The following is a 20,637-nucleotide window of genomic DNA, read 5'->3' as shown; positions in this document are numbered from 1 at the left end:
AAGGAGCGCCCTCTGGCTGCAGAGGCCATGACAATTACTTCCTTCAATGTGGCCACGCAAATTTAGCAAGGTTGTAATAAAAAGAGAATGAAGAAAGACATGGTGAAGAAGACTAAGGGCCCTTTCATGCTTCATTTTATTGAACAACAAAGAACAGCTAATAAGTTTTGCCTTATGTAAAGGAAGGGGATGATGTGAATGAACAGGGAACAAGTACAATCTGACAGCATCTAGAGGAAAGAGAACAGAAATGTTAGGTTCAATGTTGCCTCCTGGGACCAGTAAAGACAGCATTGTTAATGCCTTCAAGAGCATCTTTGAATTAAATTAGCTCAGAGGAGGAACGGATTAGGAACAAGTGCCCAAATTACCATGATTGGAATAGGATAGCAATTAAAATAAATATTCTGAGTACACAGATATGAGTTTAATTTTCCTTTTGTATTTACCATTTCAAGCTGCAAATTCTGTACAAAAGATACAAATAGGGCACCCACAAAAGGATGTAATAAAATGTTGCATATTTATAGTTTACTGTCTGCAAGATTAAACAGAGCACCATTGACAACATGAAGCACTGTGATGACAGGGGAGCAGTCAGAGGACTTATTTATTTCTGAAGAGGAACAAAAATATTTCCCTAACACTAGAATCCACAACTCAGAAACACTAGTACTGTACTGGTAACAGGGAGCACATCACATGACAGTCAGTACTGCTTTTTTCCCACTTCATGTATATTCTTCACATCAACAAACTGAGACTATCAGAGATTGGCAGAAAGTAGAATTTTCTGATGAATGAGAATATGCTAATTCACTTACATATAGGCTCTACACCACACCACAGATGCACAAGCATAACCAGTCTAACATGTTAATTGTTGTTTTCTAATTTTTGTGAGAAATGTTAGTTAGAAACCATATTTGTCCCAGTACTCCTTTCCAAGTTTTGTATTTAAAACTATGGTTTTTTAAATTTCCTGAGCAGTGGTAGCATGTAAAAGTTACAACAAATGATTACAATCAGCATGAGGTGTGGACCGGATCTTGGTGTTCCCTCTAAAATTCTAGTGTAATCCTTTCTGACCTAGAGAAGAAAGTATTAACGAGTGCAGAAGGTTATAAGGTAGCACTTTGATGCCATTCGAATGAGACTGTAGAAATGTTGCTCTTATCTGCCTTACAATCCCTTCCCATCTTTTCTGATCAACCTTGCAGAGAAGCTGACATTCCAAGAAATGAAGTCTCCGCAGGAATTCCGGCAGGGTGAGGTGGCAGAGGTAGCATGTAATGTCACCAGTTCCCCTGTGCCCATTGTCACCTGGCTCTACAATAGCATGGAGATCACTGCAGACAGCTTCAGTAAGTGAAACAAGGGCAGGACCAAGATTTTTTTGCCTGTGCATTTCGACATTTACAATGCTGATACAATTAAACAACAGCCTAATGTGAAACTTGGAAGGCTAATGCATTTCAGTTATCAGCACTTAGCCGTTAACACAGCATCGATGATGCTGTAACACTAATTTATTGAAGCATAACTTTTGCTTTTGGTGTGCTTTGTGGCTCAAAAAGTGAGGTAGAGTGAATTGCACAGTCTACTGATTTCTTCAAAATATTTCATTAAGAAACGTTCTTTGTCACTACAGCTGGACTTTTCTCCCATCTGTTGTGAAATCATAACAGCAACCAAGCACATGCAACACACACATGCAGCACATGAAAATGACTATTTTCTGAATTCGGCAGACATGCTGAAAAAATAATGATGTACAATCACAGAATTTCAAACGTAGCAGGGTCAGCTTTGAAATAGACTAGGTAACGCACATTTGAAAATGCAATTACCTAAGGAGAGAAATTTGCTACCTGAATCCAATTGCATAGTTAACATTTTTAAAATAAATTATTATGTTATGAAATTCAAATGGGTCTTCTGTAATTCAAATATAGTGCTAAAATATATCCTATCAAATATGTCCTAACACTTGAGAAAGGTTAAAGGTGTTGGGGAGACCCTCTGCACTTTCCAATCTGACTTACTGTACTATCAGTAAATTACTCAGGGATTTAAATTTATAATACTTATACTTGTATTTTTTAACATATAATAAAAATGGTATGAGTGAAATTCTTTGATTCCCAAAAAATATTTTAAAATTCAGAAGTATACATGTATGATTTTGTTTTTGTATTTTAGTGTTAATATCATGTTTATTATGTATCTTAAATTATAAAAATTTCCAAATGTATCAACAAACACAATACACTCAGATCATTGGAAACTAGAATGTTATTTAAATGTGCAAGGCATTTCAACACTCAATTCTGTGATATTCAATTAGTTTATTAATCCAGGTTAATAATAGGTTATCATCTTATAGAAGATTTACCAAAAACAAATGTTTTGAATACAGGGAGGAAAAGAGATCCAATTTCCCTATGTCCAAAGATCCCATATGTGGATAATTTTCTTGCCAACCAGACATCTTGGGGTTAACATTTAAACCTACCCTGTAGAAAGTCTGAATTTATCTTGCCACAGCTATACAGTTTGCACATCTCATAGGATCCCAGGTGATCAACTCATACTATACATTTTGAATATTTTTTAATATAATTTTGGCATTAACAAACAGTATTTAATTGTATTCTGTAGCAGAGATGAAAAGGTGTAGATATTTGGCAGTGGGAATATTTGTTCATTCTAATTATAGGAGATACTGTTTAATTTGCCAGAATCAAACAGAGTCTTACTGCATTTCTACACCTGCTATTGCAAGTACAATAGAGGGCACATTTCTGATTTAATTTTCATTTATCTGTACTCTGCAAGGCCTTTGTAAATGCAAAGCGAATGCAAAATTTACCATGGAACACAAACACTAAATATATGCAGTATATAATATAAACCTGCAGCCCCAGATAAAAACTGCAGTGAGAAGTGAGAAGGCAGTGAGAAAGTCTGTAGTCTACTCACAATAATGTGTCTGCAGTAAAAGATGGTTTTAAGCATTTACTTTTTTATGTGTTATAGGATATTATCATCGCAGTCAAAAAGTTACCAGTGGCTATTGCCCACATTCCATGCATAACACTAAAGCTGGGCATTTTACTAGTCATTTGCATTGCTCACTATGTTTGCAACTAAAGCAGTAGCTGAAAAAAGCAGACCAGAGTGAAGCAATTTTTGCAGCTTTAAAATGCCAGCTGATTATGAAGCGTCCTGTCAATGCATGTAGCTCCTGAGTGAAGAGCCCTCAGATGGAGAATCTTCATAGCTGTTCTAATTGTACTGTAGTAGTTGTCATCTTCACAGTTTGTCCCTTCCTCTTTCTCCTCAGAGCGCTTCCAGATTCTTCCCAACAACAACCTGCAGATTCAGAAAGTAGCAAAGGCTGATGAGGGAGTGTACCGCTGTGAGGCCAGAGTGGAGGCCAGGGGAGAGATCGACTTCAGAGATATCTCTGTCATTGTCAATGGTGAGAGCAACATTCAGAAGGGAGTTAAAATAAAGCATTTTTTTGCGTGGGCAAAGGGAACACACATTTCCAAAGGAACTCCTAAACACATTAAAGCCAGATGGTGCTCAGTAATTAAAATAAGAAAAATGGCTTGCTTGCTAGAACAGAACCATCTTGCAAAATCACAAGAAAGTAAATACATATTGAATACATCTGTTTTACAACAACATTTTTTTTTCGTAATTATCTAAAACTGCATTTAACTCTCAAACCATATTATCTTTGTCAGAACTTCAGGTAGAGGTAGAAACTACTGTCCAGGGTATAATTTCATGATAAAGTTGATCATGGTTTTAGCTCTAAATGCTTCCAAGTGCTTTTTGGCTCTTTTATCTCCAAAAGACTCTGTGGACCAATCAAGACTGTGAAACCAGATTTACTTAACCTTTTCCGAAAAGTTTCTATTCTGTTCTGTTAGAAAATCAAACTTATATAGAGTATAATATATATACAGTTTGTGTGTAATATATATGTATATGTCTTAGTTGTGATTTGTTGTGTGCGCATGTACCATATGTGCATGTACTCTCCAAAACTCACTTCACAGGCAAGAGAGACTTTCCAATAACGTTTCAGTTCATCTCGTCTAGAACATCTGCAAGCTTTTTCCACTGCTTCACAGGGTGATGGGTTCTCTTGTAATAAAATGATGTTGGTCCCTAAGCCATTCATACTCTACCAATTGAAGTTCTTTGTCATCACTGTAGTTCTGACCTTGAATAATTCAGGCCGTGCAGATAAAAGGTTGTAAAAAATATCAAGGCATATCCAAGTGTCAGTGAAGAAAACAATTTTCTGGGATCACAGGAGTGTGAGACCTAATTCAATGTGGGATATTAAACAATAATAAGTACTACATATCCTTACCACAGGTGTCTGCAATTGATTTTACAGTCTCAAATTTACATGTCTGTGTTTTCATCTGTTGGGTCAGGTGAATGAAAGTAATGCATACAGAGTGTGGTACAAACCATTGGTTTTAATTTGAATTAAAAGGTTTAAAGACTAAAAAAATAGCTACACATTATTTTGATCTCAATACCATACACTTACCTCTGTTCTATTTTATCTAAATTTCAAGCCTATTTCATTTTTTTGAAATTCAAATATTCAAAGCAATTTGAACAGTGCAGAATTCTTCAGTATAATACAGTCAATGGGCGCTGTTTTTCATTATATCATAGATACGTACATAGCAAGGCTTATTAAATTTGATAGAATAGAAAATCAATGATATGATCTCTATTTTAATTAGGTCAGTTTTTGTTTTTGTTTTGTTTGTTTTTTCCTTTTGCTTTTAAATTGCGTTTAGAGTTCTATTAATCTTACATTGAGCTCAAGGGTGAAACTGAGAATATTAGTGTCCTATTAAGCACAATGAACTGAAGGGGAAAATGGGATTTCTTTCCAATATAATTTTGTATGCAATTATTTAGCATATAACAACGACATAACATTTGTTGATAATTTATGTTCAGTAACCATATTGATAGATCACATAAATTACCTGATATAATCTCTGTTTATGGTATTAAGACAATCTCACATGATTGCCTTTATAAAAGTTGTAGTTATAAAATTATGTTTACTTATTTAAGCATATAAATTGTAACTGGCATAGAGACTGTTTTAATGAGTAAAATAAAATGTTTAGACTTTGAAATGTATTTTGTTTACAAAACAGTTCTGGTTGAATGTAATTATATTAGCTTTACATGTACTGTATAAATACGTGCTACCACCCCATGTGACTAAAATAGCAATTTCCATCAATATATAAAACATAACAGAACATGTACATGTACATACATTTTTTCTAAAATAATTTTTAGGTGGTATCATGGCATCTCATAAAATCTCCACCCCGAGGATTAAATAAAATACTTCACTTCAGAAACTGTTTCTTATGGTGCACTGTGAATTAGACATTGAGCAGTCATTACCAGCATTCTGAATGCTGGTCACAGACTGTTTTCTGCCTGCAATGAGTACAGGATAATCTACCCATGGGGAAAGTGCTGGTATTTCATGCCACTGAATTAACATTCAAGGGCTTATTAATAAACAATTTAGGTTCACAGGGCCATGTGTTTGTCAAAGAAAATGTTAACATTGCACAGTACATCTCTTTTTGTATGAGAAATGCATTTTTCCTCAGTGGTATTTGTGCAAAAGTTTTTAACCTGAAAAGCCCAAATGAGCTGGGCATAAGGTAAGCAGCAGAGCCTCTGTGCCCTTGTCTTTCCAGCAAAGGGGAAGAGACAGGAATGAATCAACACCTCAGTCCTTCAATAGCTGATATTCAGAGTTTGAATTAAGAAAAAACAGAATATTTTCTAATTCATTTTTTCCCGCTTGCTACATTTAAATGTCTTTTAACTGAGAATTAGTATGTGGGGTGCAAACAGCAAAAAATCTCAAAACCAGAATACAAACACTCCCATAATCCCCTGAAGTAATCTCAAAACCAGTCTGATTGGTGTATCTGGTTCTTTGGAAAGGAGTTGTCATCTTGTAGTCATTATGGTCAGTGCATTAATTTAACATGGAACAAAGACAGTTGAAATTGGCTTTCAGTATATTTTGAATGTTCTCGAGGGATTTCACTGGGTATTCACTTTCCTCCCACAGTTCAAAGAAATGTTAACTAGATTAATTTGCACATTCAAATTATATCCGTGTGTGCACCCTGCAATACACTGGCATCACCTAGAATATACTGTATCTTTTCTTGTGCCCACTGTTCGTCAGGTTAGGCTCTGGCTCACCACAACTTGTGTTAGACTAGGTAGAAAAAATGAAAATGAAAAAAAGGTAGTTGTAGTAGTAGTGATAATAATAATAATAATAATAATAATAATAAGAAGAAGAAGAAGAAGAAGAAGAAGAAGTTAAGCAAATTGATTCTCAGAAACACCTTGTGAAATGCCTGTTTTGGCATTTTGGCAAAACCGGTCTTGTTAGACCACAAATACTCATTAACAGTGTCACTCTTAGACATAGGGAATTCATAGCGACAGTATAGATTGTTCTATATATATATAGAACAATATATATATATATTGTTCTTTAGTTCTCTAGTGCACATATTGAAACAAATTATAACTGTTGTAATGATTCATAGCCGTTCAGGGACGCCAAATATGTAACGTTGCCATAGCCAAAATGTAATGTAGTGGCTCTCTGAAGGCACCAGTTCTGTAGGGTTTGGGCATTTACTGAGACAATTATTAATTGTAGCAGTAAATCACAAAGTTGATTCTTTTGATGGCTTTAGAGTCCAACCATGCGACATAACTCAAACAACGCACACACACAGGTACTAATACACGAGGATACATTTATTAATACATAGAATATGCCTTAAACCTAACAGATCTTATCGAGAGGGTTATCAGAATACAAAAGGTATATATTCAGTCAGTTACAAAGTGTTACACATATCAAGAGGACATACGTTCAGTATATCATTCATTTAGACCGTTTCGTAAATGAACTTGGTTATAACTTCTACATTAGATACTCGAAACAAGTACATAACTCTTAGGAATTAAATTGATATCAACTGGTTGGGATAACAATTGAATTCTCGAGCTGTAATGCATTGAAGTTGAATACTCATCCAATCTCTGGGGATTCAGATCTCCTGCGGGCACAAAGAAACAGTTGCAGGCTTGTTGCTGTCCAATCCGCGCTCTCTGGCTCGGTGCCAGGCTGTGCTGTGCGGCTTGCGACGGTGCGCTGCTGATGCTCACTGGCCTGCTAGTTAGTGTTGGCTTTAACTAGCAAAGTTTGCGCACAGGAGAAAAGATGACTGTGGGTCCCAGCAAGTCAGGAAGACGTTCCTGGTGAAGAGCTAGTTCTGAATAGTGATTCAGCTGTCCACAGTTCTGACCTGTTCACGAGGCCTGCTGCTGGTGCTAACCTCGAGTGGATCCTCTGGTTACTCTCTGGCAACCTCCACTCTAGACTCTTAGAACAAAGGAAATTTCTGGCACTCGGACACACTGGCCGTTCCGTGGTTGTCCGGGCTGAGTCTCAGGATGGTCAGGAGGCGCGCTGCGAGAATGTCCTGCCCTTGGGAGCCTTCTGCTCCTGGGCCGTCCTGACCTGGAATTCTCCTTTGAATTCCCTTTAGAAAAGTCCACAGAATTCTCTCCAGAATCTTACTGAATCTTACTGAATCTCTCAGGCCCTCTGTGTTGTCTGTTTTTACCTGGAGGAACTTCAGCTCGTTGATTGGCTGAAAGTTCCATGGGCATCAGAGTCCCACGTGGGTTACTCGGCCCTACCAGTCCCTGATTGGTTGATCAAGGTGAGATATGAGTCACTTACTCCTGACACTTAGGAATGCAGTCCAGATGTCCATCTGGCACTCCCTAGACAGATAGGCGCCAATGGATGACCATTGATCATGATAGCCAGGCTTAGCTAAGTGCATCCCCCTTTGGGAGCTGTCCTTATCAAAGGAACCATCTTAAATCAGCCTGCATGAATAGTTTCTCTGTGGCTGCACCACAGAGATGAACAGAGAGATGAAGCCTAATTTGGGAAAGCTCAGAAACACTTAATTCTTTCTTATTAATAAGCCTCGCCGCTACACTGTAATCATATTAAGAGTTTAGATTTGTATTACTTTCATAAAAAATAATTAATTTCATTGGAAAGGTAACAATATGAAAATCTATTACTTAAAAGAGAAATTGATTATGTGCAAGGCAAACAAATTCATATGCTATCTGTAGGCAATCTATGGGCAAACTGTCCACTCCAGAGTCAATTAGATGTGGCTATTTGCATAGAGTCAGCCTGCTGGAAAAGAAATTAAACTAACACTACGTTAAAGTCAATGTGGAAAGAATGAGGCCAAAAGAAAAAAGTATCTTTCTTTGAATGAAAAGTAATGTATAATGTACCAATAGTACTTTTCTACAGGACCTGGTTATTCATTCAAAACATAGTTCTGTAACTTGTATATGTGATGCCATTTTTGTTTATGTATCTTGTCAGTTACAAAAAGTCTTTTAAAGAAATACATACTTTATATGAAATATGTAGTTCCTGTTGATTAATATGTTCAAGGGTTCTTTGCAGGCCCCATAATTGCATGAAGGTGATCCATGACATTGTACAACAGTAATCAAAGACCTCAAATGAAGCTCTGCAATGAATGAGGTGTCAAGGTTTCTTTTTTAATTACTTTTACTTATCATTGAGACCTGATATCTATTTCATAAAAAAAATAAAATTCATCCTACTTGTACTTCTACCGAGAGATGATAGTTTTTGTCATGGAAATATTATTTTTTTCAAGGATCACTTACTGATGTCAGACTTCTGCCAATTCTCCAGACCCGTCTCTGGAAGGATAAACAGTTTATCCCCCTAGGTTCGTCCAATTTGCTAAAATTGTCCGGGTCTGGATGGAGTTTCAGCAGCCGTCCGCGCTCAGGTTTGTGATCCCGGACGAGCCCCCAAACCATTTTCATGGAAATATAACTATCAAGGAAGCCACAAGAGAGAGTTTTCACCTGAGTAAGGTCTTTATTTCAATATTGCAATATTGGGAGCCCTGTTGCCACTCTGCAAAGTGCATCAGAGACTCAATTTGTTACAAGCAGTACAGGGTTTTTATTAGATGTTGTGCTGTAAGAGAAAGCTCAGCACTTTGTCCCTTCTAACACTTCCCCTTTCCCTAAGACAAAACATATTACATCATAAAACGAAAGAAGAAGCACCACTAGATTTGTTTTTCAAAGCTTATCAGTTACTTTCGGCTAATCTAATGACCTAGACAGCATATATTGTTTTGGTACATTGTCTTCTAAAGTAACCTAAACAGTGCATACTTTGTTATATATTTTCCTAAAGCTCTCTACATTTTAAGAATCAATTTACTTATTAGATTTCCATTTCAGTTTTATAAGCAGCAGTGAAAATGCTTTTCTGAAAAGTAATAGATAAATTAATAAACACTAGAATACATGAAGAAAAGAGTAGTACACACTGACTCACCTGAACACATGAATTATCTAGCCTTTGCTTGGTAATAGAATGTGTTTAATGGACATGTATTTATTTATTTTTATCATGGTTTCCCAAATACCTGCAGTAAAACTTTAACATCAGCACAAATCATTGAAACAGACCCCAGACATCCATTAATGATACATTTAGGCTTCTGTGACCACAGTATCACACAATATTACCCCCCACACACACCATCTCAAGAGAGCAGTCTGGTGAGCAGATAGACTTGCGGGACTGAAGAACACTGTGCTCTGTTGAACTCTGTTTGGTGGCTTTTATGTTACTTTGTCTGCTGTGCAATAGAAAGAAATAAAGACTCATGAGGTAGGTAAGGCCAGGAAACTGCCTGTTTTATGATGCTGATAGATGGACTAATGCCAGGGAAAGTGTTAGAGAGAAAGAGAACCCGTGATTTTTCTCAGACTGATAGGTAAACTGTTGTTTTCTGGATTCTCTTTCTATGGTATTTTGTGTCTTAAATAGTAAAAATGGAATGTCGACCTTCATGTAGGAAACCTCCATTATTTGTACATACTGTGCACATTTTAATCTGCTTAGTATTGAATATTTATATGAAATGTTACAACTAAAGGGAAATTTTAGTAGCATAAAAAGAAGAGGAGCATAACGCATCTGAAGGTCATAAACAATATTAATTTAGGAACATAAACATTACTGTATGTACGTAAACGGTACTGTATATGGCTGGTATTGGTAGTTTAAATAAAAATACACACCAGTATTGCATTTCTCCCTAAACATTTTAAGCATCAAAGTCTTACATGTGGTTATTTCGGAAACGTTTTTACGTGCTCCTTCTGACCATAATACTGTATGTTTATATACTGTACTTTGTGAGAAAAGTGATAGTTTTAACCTTTTCTGTGAATACGCTCATTATCGGAGTAAACAAAAGCATACTTTTAGAATTTGATTAATAGGAAATATAATATGGAATTCCGTATCTAAAGAAATTAATAACGATATAATTATATTCATGTACTGTAGCAGAAACAGTAGTATAAGACTTTCTATGTGTATGTGTACAGCTGTTTCACTACTTGATACGTTGATGGCATGATAGTTTAAGTAACTGACTTATAAGGCTGAGAGTTCACCATGAGTTTTATTTTAACAAATAAACATTTCTTTGAAAAACTAAAATATCATATATTATGGACACTCTATTGACTCACAACATGTTCGAATCTAAGTCATTTATTAACAACAACGAACAGTTTCAAACTGCTACGATATCATTATCATCAATATGTGAAATTATGGTCTGTAGCTCAAATCGTGCTTAACTAAAAATTAGACACCAGGAGAGTATTATTGGACAACGTTGTGAGGCTAAAAAAATCAATAATGATATTAATTCAAAGATCTAAATATATTTAATGCATACGCCTGACATTAGAGGCTGTGTCTGCTCACCTGCGCGGTGACGTCAACGTCTTTCCCTCTGAATAGCTAAGAGGGACCTCTGCTGTGTGGATCCCTTTAGATCTCCCTTCAGATTTAAAAGGTTATTAATAATATCTTCAGTGTCACATTAACATTGGGCAGAGGGCTGTGTGGAGATACACCTTCTGCCAGGCACAGCAACCTGCGCGGCCGGGAGAGACACTTATCATGAGATGAAGGTCTGGCTAGATAGAAGCTAAACTTTCTTGGAAAAATGTCTTTTTTATGTTGCAAAAAACTGACTTGCTTTAACAAAATATATTTACAAATCCTTTCAACTGCTCCATTTCTAAAACTTTTGTATTTTTTACACCTCTAGCACTTTAACATTGTAGCGGCAAGGCTTATTAATCATACAGGTATTAATTTTGCTGCTCCCTTGCCAGTCCCTCTCTCCCTCATCTCAGTGGTGCTGGACACAGAGAGGCCATTCCATTTGGTTCAGATCGAAGGTGTTTTTCTATCTGATAGTTTCCTCATAAGGAACAACTCCCAAGGCTGAGATTCTCCAGCCACCCTAATAAATGGTCATCTCTGGCACCTTACTGTCTGGGAAACTCCAAGGGAGAGTCTCATCCCAAGGTTTACAACCCTAAGGTCAGAGTGCACTGTTACTCATCCTCCACCTCGATCAACCAATAAGGAACTGGTAGGGCAGGATAACCCCACGTGGGTCTCGAATGCCCGCATAACTTTAAACCAATGAATGACCGTAGTTTCTCCAGATAAAACAGGCAGCACAAGGCTCAGAAGATACTCCTCCAGGACATCCTCAGACTCAGCTCGGACAATCACGTGACAGCCAGTGTGTCCGAGTCCAGGACTTTACTTTGTTCTAAGAGTCAAGCACTATAGTCGCCCGCGTGTACCCAAAGGATAATAATAATAATAATAATTGCTTACACTTATATAGCGCTTTTCTGGACACTCCACTCAAAGCGCTTTACAGGTAATGGGGACTCCCCTCCACCACCACCAATGTGCAGCATCCACCTGGATGATGCGACGGCAGCCATAGTGCGCCAGAACGCTCACCACACATCAGCTATCAGTGGGGAGGAGAGCAGAGTAATGTAGCCAATTCATAGAAGGGGATTATTAGGAGGCCATGATTGGTAAGGGCCAATTGGAAATTTGGCCAGGACACCGGGGTTACACCCCTACTCTTTTCGAGAAGCGCCCTGGGATTTTTAATGACCACAGAGAGTCAGGACCTCGGTTTTACGTCTCATCCGAAGGACGGCGCCTGTTTACAGTATAGTGTCCCCATCACTATACTGGGGCATTAGGACCCACATGGACTGCAGGGTGAGCGCCCCCTGCTGGCCCCACTAACACCTCTTCCAGCAGCAACCTTAGTTTTCCCAGGAGGTCTCCCATCCAGGTACTGACCAGGCTCACACCTGCTTAGCTTCAGTGGGTTGCCAGTTGTGAGTTGCAGGGTGATATGGCTGCTGGCTAGCTAGGATCCGCCCGAGGTTAGCCCAGCAGCAAGGTAACCCACCATGAACGCTTGCCTGATCAACGAGTGAACTACGGTCGGAACTGTAGACAGTTGAATATCAGTATTCAGGACTAGCACTACATCGGAAATGAACCGGTCTTCTTCCCGTATAAAGAGTGTGACTTACTTGGCCCTGCAGTCACTTTGCATGTGCACAATCTCTGCTAGTTCAGCCAGGACTAACTAGCAGTCTACAGAGAACCCACTACCAGCACGTCACAGCAGGAATCTCTCCCTCCTTCCCCCACACCTCATGCTGGCACTGCCTGGCACTGGGACAGAAGACGCCAATTGGACGCAGCAACAGCCTGTTACTGTTCCTTTGTGTCCACGGGAGATCTGAATCCACAGAGATTGGATGAGTATTCAACATTCTGCATTACAGCTCGGGAATTAAATGGTTGCCTCAACCTGAGTTGATATCAATTTAATTCCTATGAGTGATGTACTTGTTTGCAAGTATCTAGTGTAGAAGTTGTAATCAAAGCTCATTAACGAAACAGTATAAACGAATGGTATACTGAATGTATGTCTCTCTTGGTTTGTAACTGTTCGTGATTGAATACATACCTTTTGTATTCTGCTAACCCTCACTCTTAAGATCTGTTATGTTTATATGCACACTTTATGTATTAATAAATGTATTGTAGTGTATTAGTATCCATGTGTGTGCATTGCTGAGTTATCCCGCAAGGTTTTATAATAGCCATCAAAGAATCATTTTGTGACTTACTACTACAATTAATAATTGTCCCAGTAAATGAACAAAACCCCTACACAGTGTTTCAGGTGTGATGAAAACAGATCACCAATTCAATTTCAGCCTTAACCTGTCTCTGCCCCCTCTGTGATTAGAATATACACAAAGGACTGAAATCACAAGCATAGTACGTAATTCAGGCTTTATGAACCCACACCTGGGATTCGTTTAATTTAAAAAAAAATGTTTGTTTTTTTAAACTGCACCAGGTATTAGATCTTGTTTATATTAAAGAGATATCACTTGGCAGTGTTGGACGGTGCGCTATTTTGTCAGTAACCTGCTAATCTGCTTAACAACTGTCCTCCTTGTAAATTGACACAGAGCTGTGCACTGCTAGACAGGAAAAAGTCTCATTCCTGACACAAAGAAAAATTGTGCCTCTCCAAAAGTAGTTCAAATCTATTCTACAGACCCACAGGTAATAGAAAATCACCATGGTTTTCTCAAATAAGTGTCTCTGTCAAAACTGCTGGGGGTTATAGAGCATCTCCCATTCCCAGACTGGGATCGTGCAGTGATGGGCAGGGAGTGGTCTCACCCCCCTCTCGACCAAAGAAACATTTGTGCCTCTCCAAAAACACCTCAAATCTACTCTACAGACCCTCAGCTAATAGAAAATCACCATGGTTTTGTCAGATAAGTGTCTTTACTAAAGTTCCTGGGGTTTATACTGTTAAATTGCCCCATTGGATAAATTGCTTGTAAAAAAAAATGGTTTTACAATTTTTTTTCCTTTTCATTTTCAAATTAGAATAGGCAAGCCTTCCAACTGAAAGACAGTTCCCCTTACCCTCACGGACAGACTGACAAATGTTAAATTAGAAAAAGAGATTCACAATGCGAAGCTATGTCAGTCATCTGTGTAAAAAATCGGTTTGAACGTCATAGGAGCTGTTTTTCATAAGCTGCTGAGTAAAGAATATTTGAATTTTCCTGCTGACAGCAGTATTGTGTATATAGTTGACCCTTACCTGAATGAAAACAGAACATAAAGAAAGGGTTTCAGAAATCAAACAAAGCTTTATTCCCATGCTTACAGTCTGGGTATTTGGAGGCTGAGCTGTTCTGCTTCCTATGGTGTTATATGGGTTTTTCTCACAAAGCCGTATTGAGCACTATTTCTCGTGATGTGAATGTGTGTACACAGCTGTTCCCCTGCGTTCCAGTTAGTGCGTAATTACGCACTGATGAAAAACTGGAGGTTTAAAAAAAAGAGAATTAGCTCACTGAGAGTTTTATGTGGAGGCTGTGAACATTTTCACAAGTCGTGGTCTTTAAAATGCATTTGGTTTGAAGGCTTACTGTGTTTCCCTTGTGATGATATGGACAAAAGAATATTCGAGCGTGATAAAAAAATGGCTTAAAAACGACATAGTGGCGGAAGTGAAAACAGTCACAATATACTTTGTATCTAGGAGGTTTCGTGAAAAAGCTTCAGGCGTGCCAAAATCATTGTCGAACTTCAAGCTAACTTTACCCCAGTGTGGGCACCACATTGTTATCTCAATCACCTTGTAGTGTGCTCTCATGAGGCACCAGTTCTGTAGGGTTTGGGCATTTACGGGGACAATTATTAATTGTAGCCATAAGTCACAAAATGATTCTTTTAATGGCTTTAGAATCCAACCTTGCGGTATAACTCAAACAGCGCACACACACAGGTACTAATACACAAGAATACATTTATTAATACATAAAATATGCTCATAAACATAACAGATCTTATCGAGAGGGTTATCAGAATACAAAAGGTATATATTCAATCAGTCACGAAGAGTTACGTATATCAAGAGGACATACGTTCAATATATCATTCATTTAGACCGTTTCGTAAATGAACTTGGTTATAACTTCTACATTAGATACTCAAAACAAGTACTTAACTCTTAGGAATTAAATTGATATCAACTGGTTGGGAAAACAATTGAATTCTCGAGCAGTAATGCACTGAAGTTGAATACTCATCCAATCTTTGGGGATTCAGATCTCCTGCGGGCACAAAGAAACAGTTGCAGGCTTGTTGCTGTCCAATCCGCGCTCTCTGGCTCGGTGCCAGGCTGTGCTGTGCGGCTTGCGACGGTGCGCTGCTGATGCTCACTGGCCTGCTAGTTAGTGTTGGCTTTAACTAGCAAAGTTTGCGCACAGGAGAAAAGATGACTGTGGGTCCCAGCAAGTCAGGAAGAGGACCGGTTCATTCCTGGTGAAGAGCTAGTTCTGAATAGTGATTCAGCTGTCCACAGTTCTGACCTGTTCACGAGGCTTGCTCCTGATGCTAACCTCGGGTGGATCCTTTGGTTATTCGTGGCAACCTCCGCTCTCGACTCTTAAAACAAAGGAAAGTTCTGGCACTCGGACACACTAGCCGTTACATGGTTGTCCGGGATGAGTCTCAGGATGGTCAGGAGGCGCGCTACAAGAATGTCTTGCCCTTGGGAGCCTTTTTGCTCCTGGGCCGTCCTGCCCTGGAATTCTTTAGAATAGCCTCGCACCTCTGGAATTCTTCTTAGAAGTTCTGTTTTGCCTGTTTTTACCTGGAGGAACTTCAGCTTGTTCATTGGCTGAAAGTTTCGTGGGCATCAGAGACCCATGTGGGTTACTCGGCCCTACCAGTCCCTGATTGGTTGATCAAGGTGAGATATGAGTCACTTACTCCTGACACTTAGGAATGCAGTCCAGATGTCCATCTGGCACTCCCTAGACAGATAGGCGCCAATGGATGACCTTTGATCATGATAGCCAGGCTTAGCTAAGTGCATCCCCATTTGGGGGCTGTACCTTATCAAAAGAAAACATCTTTAAATCAGCCTGCATGAATAGCTTCTCTGTGGCTGCACCACAGAGATGAAGAGAGATATGGGGCCTCATTTGGGAAAGCACAGCAACACTTAATTCTGTCTTATTAACAAGCATTTCTGCTACAACCTGCTAATTCGTTTTACACCACGGGAAGTCAGGAGAATGTGATTGTACTGTATCTGTACGAACTGTGTGTTTAAAATGTATAATTAAAAAATAAAAAAAACTTGCAGCTTACTGGTTTGGGCCATCTGGCTGTGCCGAAAAATAAATAAAAACCAGTTTAACAACTCTTAAGCATAGTGTAGTTTTAGTTAACACAACTTTATCAGTGAGAAGACCACGGGCACTTTTCCTCCCCCCTACATTCTTTAAGTAGAATAGGCTTACCTTCCAATGAAATACAGTCCCCCTTCCCCCCACGGACAGACAAATGTTTTCACTGCCTATTATTTGACTAGCTATTCAGAGGGAAAGGTGGTGATGTCACCGTGCTGGCAAGCATGCTCTTTAGATAACGCAATTCCGTATTATAGTCCCTATTAATCAAATTCTAAAAGTATGCTTTTGTTTACTCTGATAGCGAGCGTATTTGCAGAAAAGGTTAAAACTATCACTTTTCTCATAAAGTATATAAATAATATGGTCAGAAGGAGGACGTAAAAATGTTTCCAAAATAATAATAAAATTCTGAAAAGTATGAGTTTCTTTTACTGTGATAACAAGTGCAAGTATTCATGGAAAATGGTAATCACTTAACTTTGAATGTTTTGTGATATTTAGAAAGACCAACAAATTCAATATAGTGTCGATAATATTTATTGTCATTAATAATATCAGTAGCAGTTTGAAATTATCCATTGTTATTAATAAATGACTTAGCTTCGAACATGTTGTGATATTTAGAAATATAAAAAAGATCAATATAGTGCCCATAATATTTGTTATTTTAGTTTTTCAGAGAAATGTTTATTTGTTAAAAGAAAACTCATGGCGACAGCTGGATTTGAACACCCACCCTCAGCCTTCAGTCACTTAAGCCATCATGCTACAGACACAGTCACTTAACAAGCAGTGAAACACCCGTACACATATCAGTAGAAAGTCTTATATTACTGTTTGTGTTACAGTACATGAATATAATTATATTGTTATTAATTTCTTTAGATACGTGATTCCATATTATATTCCCTATTAATCTAATTCTTAAAATATACTTTTGTTTACTCCGATAACAAGCATATTCTCAGAAAAGGTTAAAACGATCAGTTTTAACAAAGTATATAAACGTACAGTAATAAGAACATTTCCGAAATAACCACATGTAAGACTTTGATGCTTAAAATGTTTAGGGAGAAAGTGAATACTGGTGTGTATTTTTTTCTTTAAACTACCAAGACCAGCAATATACAGGACAGTTTACATAATATGTTTATGTTCCTAAATTAATATTGTTTATGAGCATGTGAAAGGCATGGTGAATCGGAGATTCAGTGGACCAGAGTAATACTTTGAGTTTACTAAGGTAGTTTACTAAGTAGTTGACTAAGGTCATTCATTATTAATACTATTAGTAATATCTTCGGTAAAGACTTTGATGCATAAAATATTTCTGCATAATTAAAATATTTGTAATAAAGGTGGTAGGTTGTGTACTTTTGTCCTACTGAGCAATCTTGCTTTCATTAAATATATCAACTTTTTAATGTATAATGATTAAAATGCTGTAGTACACAGTTTAAATTTAAAACTCTAAAGAGTATACAACTTAAAGTCTTAATTTAATAAATATTGTCCCTCAGCAGTGATCGGAATTAGAAACTCACTTGTTTTCTGGTGACAGCTCAAATGCTATACATGAGAGGTTAAGCTTTTTTAGCTCCACCTCGCGGTTTTACAAGGTGATTCCGGATACTATCTATATAATCTAATTTGTGTACGGTATGACGAGAAATTATGTGTTAAGACGCATTTTGATGGGACACACCCACCGTATTGTACCTCATTTTGAATGGTTGCATTTGTGTCCATTGTCTCCTGACATATTGCTTTGTCTTTTGAGACATCAGCTTTTTCATTTTTTGATTTGCAAAAGTTTCTCATCTGTCAGTTTGGCTTAGACTTCTGATACAGTCCCTGACCAATTCCATCAAACTTGGCAGTCTATAATTAAGTTAAACAACAAGATGCCTATTTCAAAAACCTACTTTTTAATTTCCACATTGGGAACACAATTATTTACAAGAAGAATGATTTCTAAATATATTGTAACGCAACGGGGGCTCAGGCGGGCGCCCTTGCCGCATCTGGTCGGCCCCATCCCAACTGGAGGCTCGAACCCGGGACTTCCGCGTCTCTCTGCAGCGACCTAGCCCTGTGAGCTAAAGAGAGATCTCTCCACAGCCCAGTAGCTGTGGTCCTGCTATCACAGGGAAGGGCGGTGACGTCACCCGCTCTGGTATGCCGGCTCTTACACACAGTGCTTGTCGGCAGTAAGCGTTACACTCTCCCCCGCTTAAATCGCCGTCCCCGGCGAAGGGCTATCCCACCCCCCTTCTGACACCAATGTAACACAACGGGGGCTCAGGCGGGCGCCCTTGCCGCATCTGGTCGGCCCCATCCCGACTGGAGGCTCGAACCCGGGACTTCCGCGTCTCTCTGCAGCGACCTAGCCCCGTGAGCTAAAGAGAGATCTCGCCACAGCCCAGTAGCTGTGGTCCTGCTATCACAGGGAAGGGCGGTGACGTCACCCGCTCTGGTACGCCGGCTCTTACACACAGTGCTTGTCGGCTGTAAGCATTACAATATATATATTTTTTTAATTTATACAAATGGGAACTTAACACTCATTTATCAAATCAGTAGATGGTAAAACTACCTTTTTACTTTAAAATTTATAGCCAACAATTTCTGCTACTAAATTTTGATTTTCTGTTTGTTAAATAACTCCATTTTACTACAAACGTTGTACCCATGTGTCAATACTGAAATCGTTTTTCAAAGAAAGTAGCATTGTGAGGGGCTCTTTCTTCACAGAGAAGCTTTTGCAGCTCCTACATTATCTACAGTAAAGTTAAATATTATTTGAAGGAGTGACAGAACAGGCAAATGAAACAAGTCATAGACACCCTAGTTAACACAAGAGTCAGGTAGTCTATTGTCAACCACAGTTCACCATCTTATTATTTTTTAAGATTTTGCCTTTTGCATATTTTTATTAATAACTTACCTTTTTACTTATAATTTAGTTAACCTGATTTCCCTCTTCTTCTCAGATTGTGATCCTCTAATTTTCTAAAAGTGGAAAATATTTATTTCAGTTTCTAATCTTTCTTGTATCTCTCCCATGTCTTTTTTGCCATTTTCTCACTTATCAAAATAAAAACAACAATTATATTAAATTAAATAAAAACATTATATATGTTTCACCTGATTTTCTCCTCATGCTAACATTTCCATCTGTTAATCAGCAATAAATCTTAGAGACGGTAATCTTATGTTGAAGAGTATATTTTCTAAAGCACATCAGTCTTGATAAAGTTTTATTGAAAACAGAGATGCAGAAACTGATAAATTGATGGTATGGTGCAGTAGACATGTTTGTTTTGTGATACATGATGTGGTATTGAATTGCTAGTGTTAGATTTAATTCACACAAAGTCCTGAACTAGGTGATTGATTCTCATCAACTAATTAAAAATCAATTAATTTGTTAGAAGGGAGATTCCCCCAATGGAACCATGTAGAAAGCCAATCAAAGCAAAGTGAGTTGCACTAACTTCCCAAGGAGTTCATGTTTAATAGGCATTTTTAATAAATTTCTATGCATTTTTTCCTGGTCGCACCAGGATGCTGCCATACAGAGCTAACAAACTTGGTTAAAGATTGTTTATCTAATCTCGAAGTCACACTTGATCCCATTCTGCCTTTTGATCCCCAAGTGAAAAAATTGATTTTCTTCAACTTAAAATTATTGCATTACATTAGGCATTTTTAAAACAAATGTACAATGCTAAGTGCCTGATTCATGCATTTATAAGAGGGGTGGGCAAACTTTTTTGTCTCAAGGGCCACATACAATTTTGAAACTGTATAGTTGCCACTTCACGCTGCTGTTACAGAAAGCCTATGCCCTATATAAGTTAAGAATCCAACATTATTAGTTCAAGGTTAACAATAAGCTGAGAGAAAAAAATATTTTAAATATTAAAAAAATAAAAATTGAATAAAACTTGACGTTCAACTCACAAGCCAAGACTTCAACTTTCTGCTTCTTCAATCCACTCATTTTGGAACAGGTTCCCTCACAGTACGATGGACCTACTATAACTAGTGAATCAAATTGGTAAAGCAAGAGTTTCCTAACGTTTTGGGTCCATGCCTCCCCTGTGTCAAAAATAAGTTCTATGGCAGTGCGATATTTTACAAAAGATTATAAATTTGTGCCCTCTTAATGGATATTTGGGCTTGTTTAATAAATTATGTTAACATAATTCACCAAACATACTGGGTAGTATTTTTGAAATGGCAACGTGCATTTCCTTCTGAACA

At 37.9% G+C, this 20,637-nt stretch overlaps 1 protein-coding gene across 7 annotated transcripts in view; it reads left to right on the top strand.

Moving 5' to 3' along the window:
• LOC148676410 (neural cell adhesion molecule 2-like) overlaps positions 1-20,637 on the top strand; it is a 923,711-nt gene that overhangs the window by 636,240 nt on the left and 266,834 nt on the right. For all 7 annotated transcript variants that reach the window (XM_088607785.1, XM_088607777.1, XM_088607759.1 and 4 more), the window contains 2 exons: positions 1,221-1,364; positions 3,347-3,484. In XM_088607785.1, coding sequence (XP_088463911.1) covers positions 1,221-1,364; positions 3,347-3,484 — 282 coding nt within the window. The remainder of the gene's footprint in view (positions 1-1,220; positions 1,365-3,346; positions 3,485-20,637) is intronic.

Source organism: Lepisosteus platostomus, chromosome 2 (assembly GCF_059453375.1).
Source record: "Lepisosteus platostomus isolate fLepPlt1 chromosome 2, fLepPlt1.hap1, whole genome shotgun sequence".
Classification (NCBI taxonomy): domain Eukaryota; kingdom Metazoa; phylum Chordata; class Actinopteri; order Semionotiformes; family Lepisosteidae; genus Lepisosteus; species Lepisosteus platostomus.
This window is presented reverse-complemented; position numbering and strand designations above follow the sequence as displayed.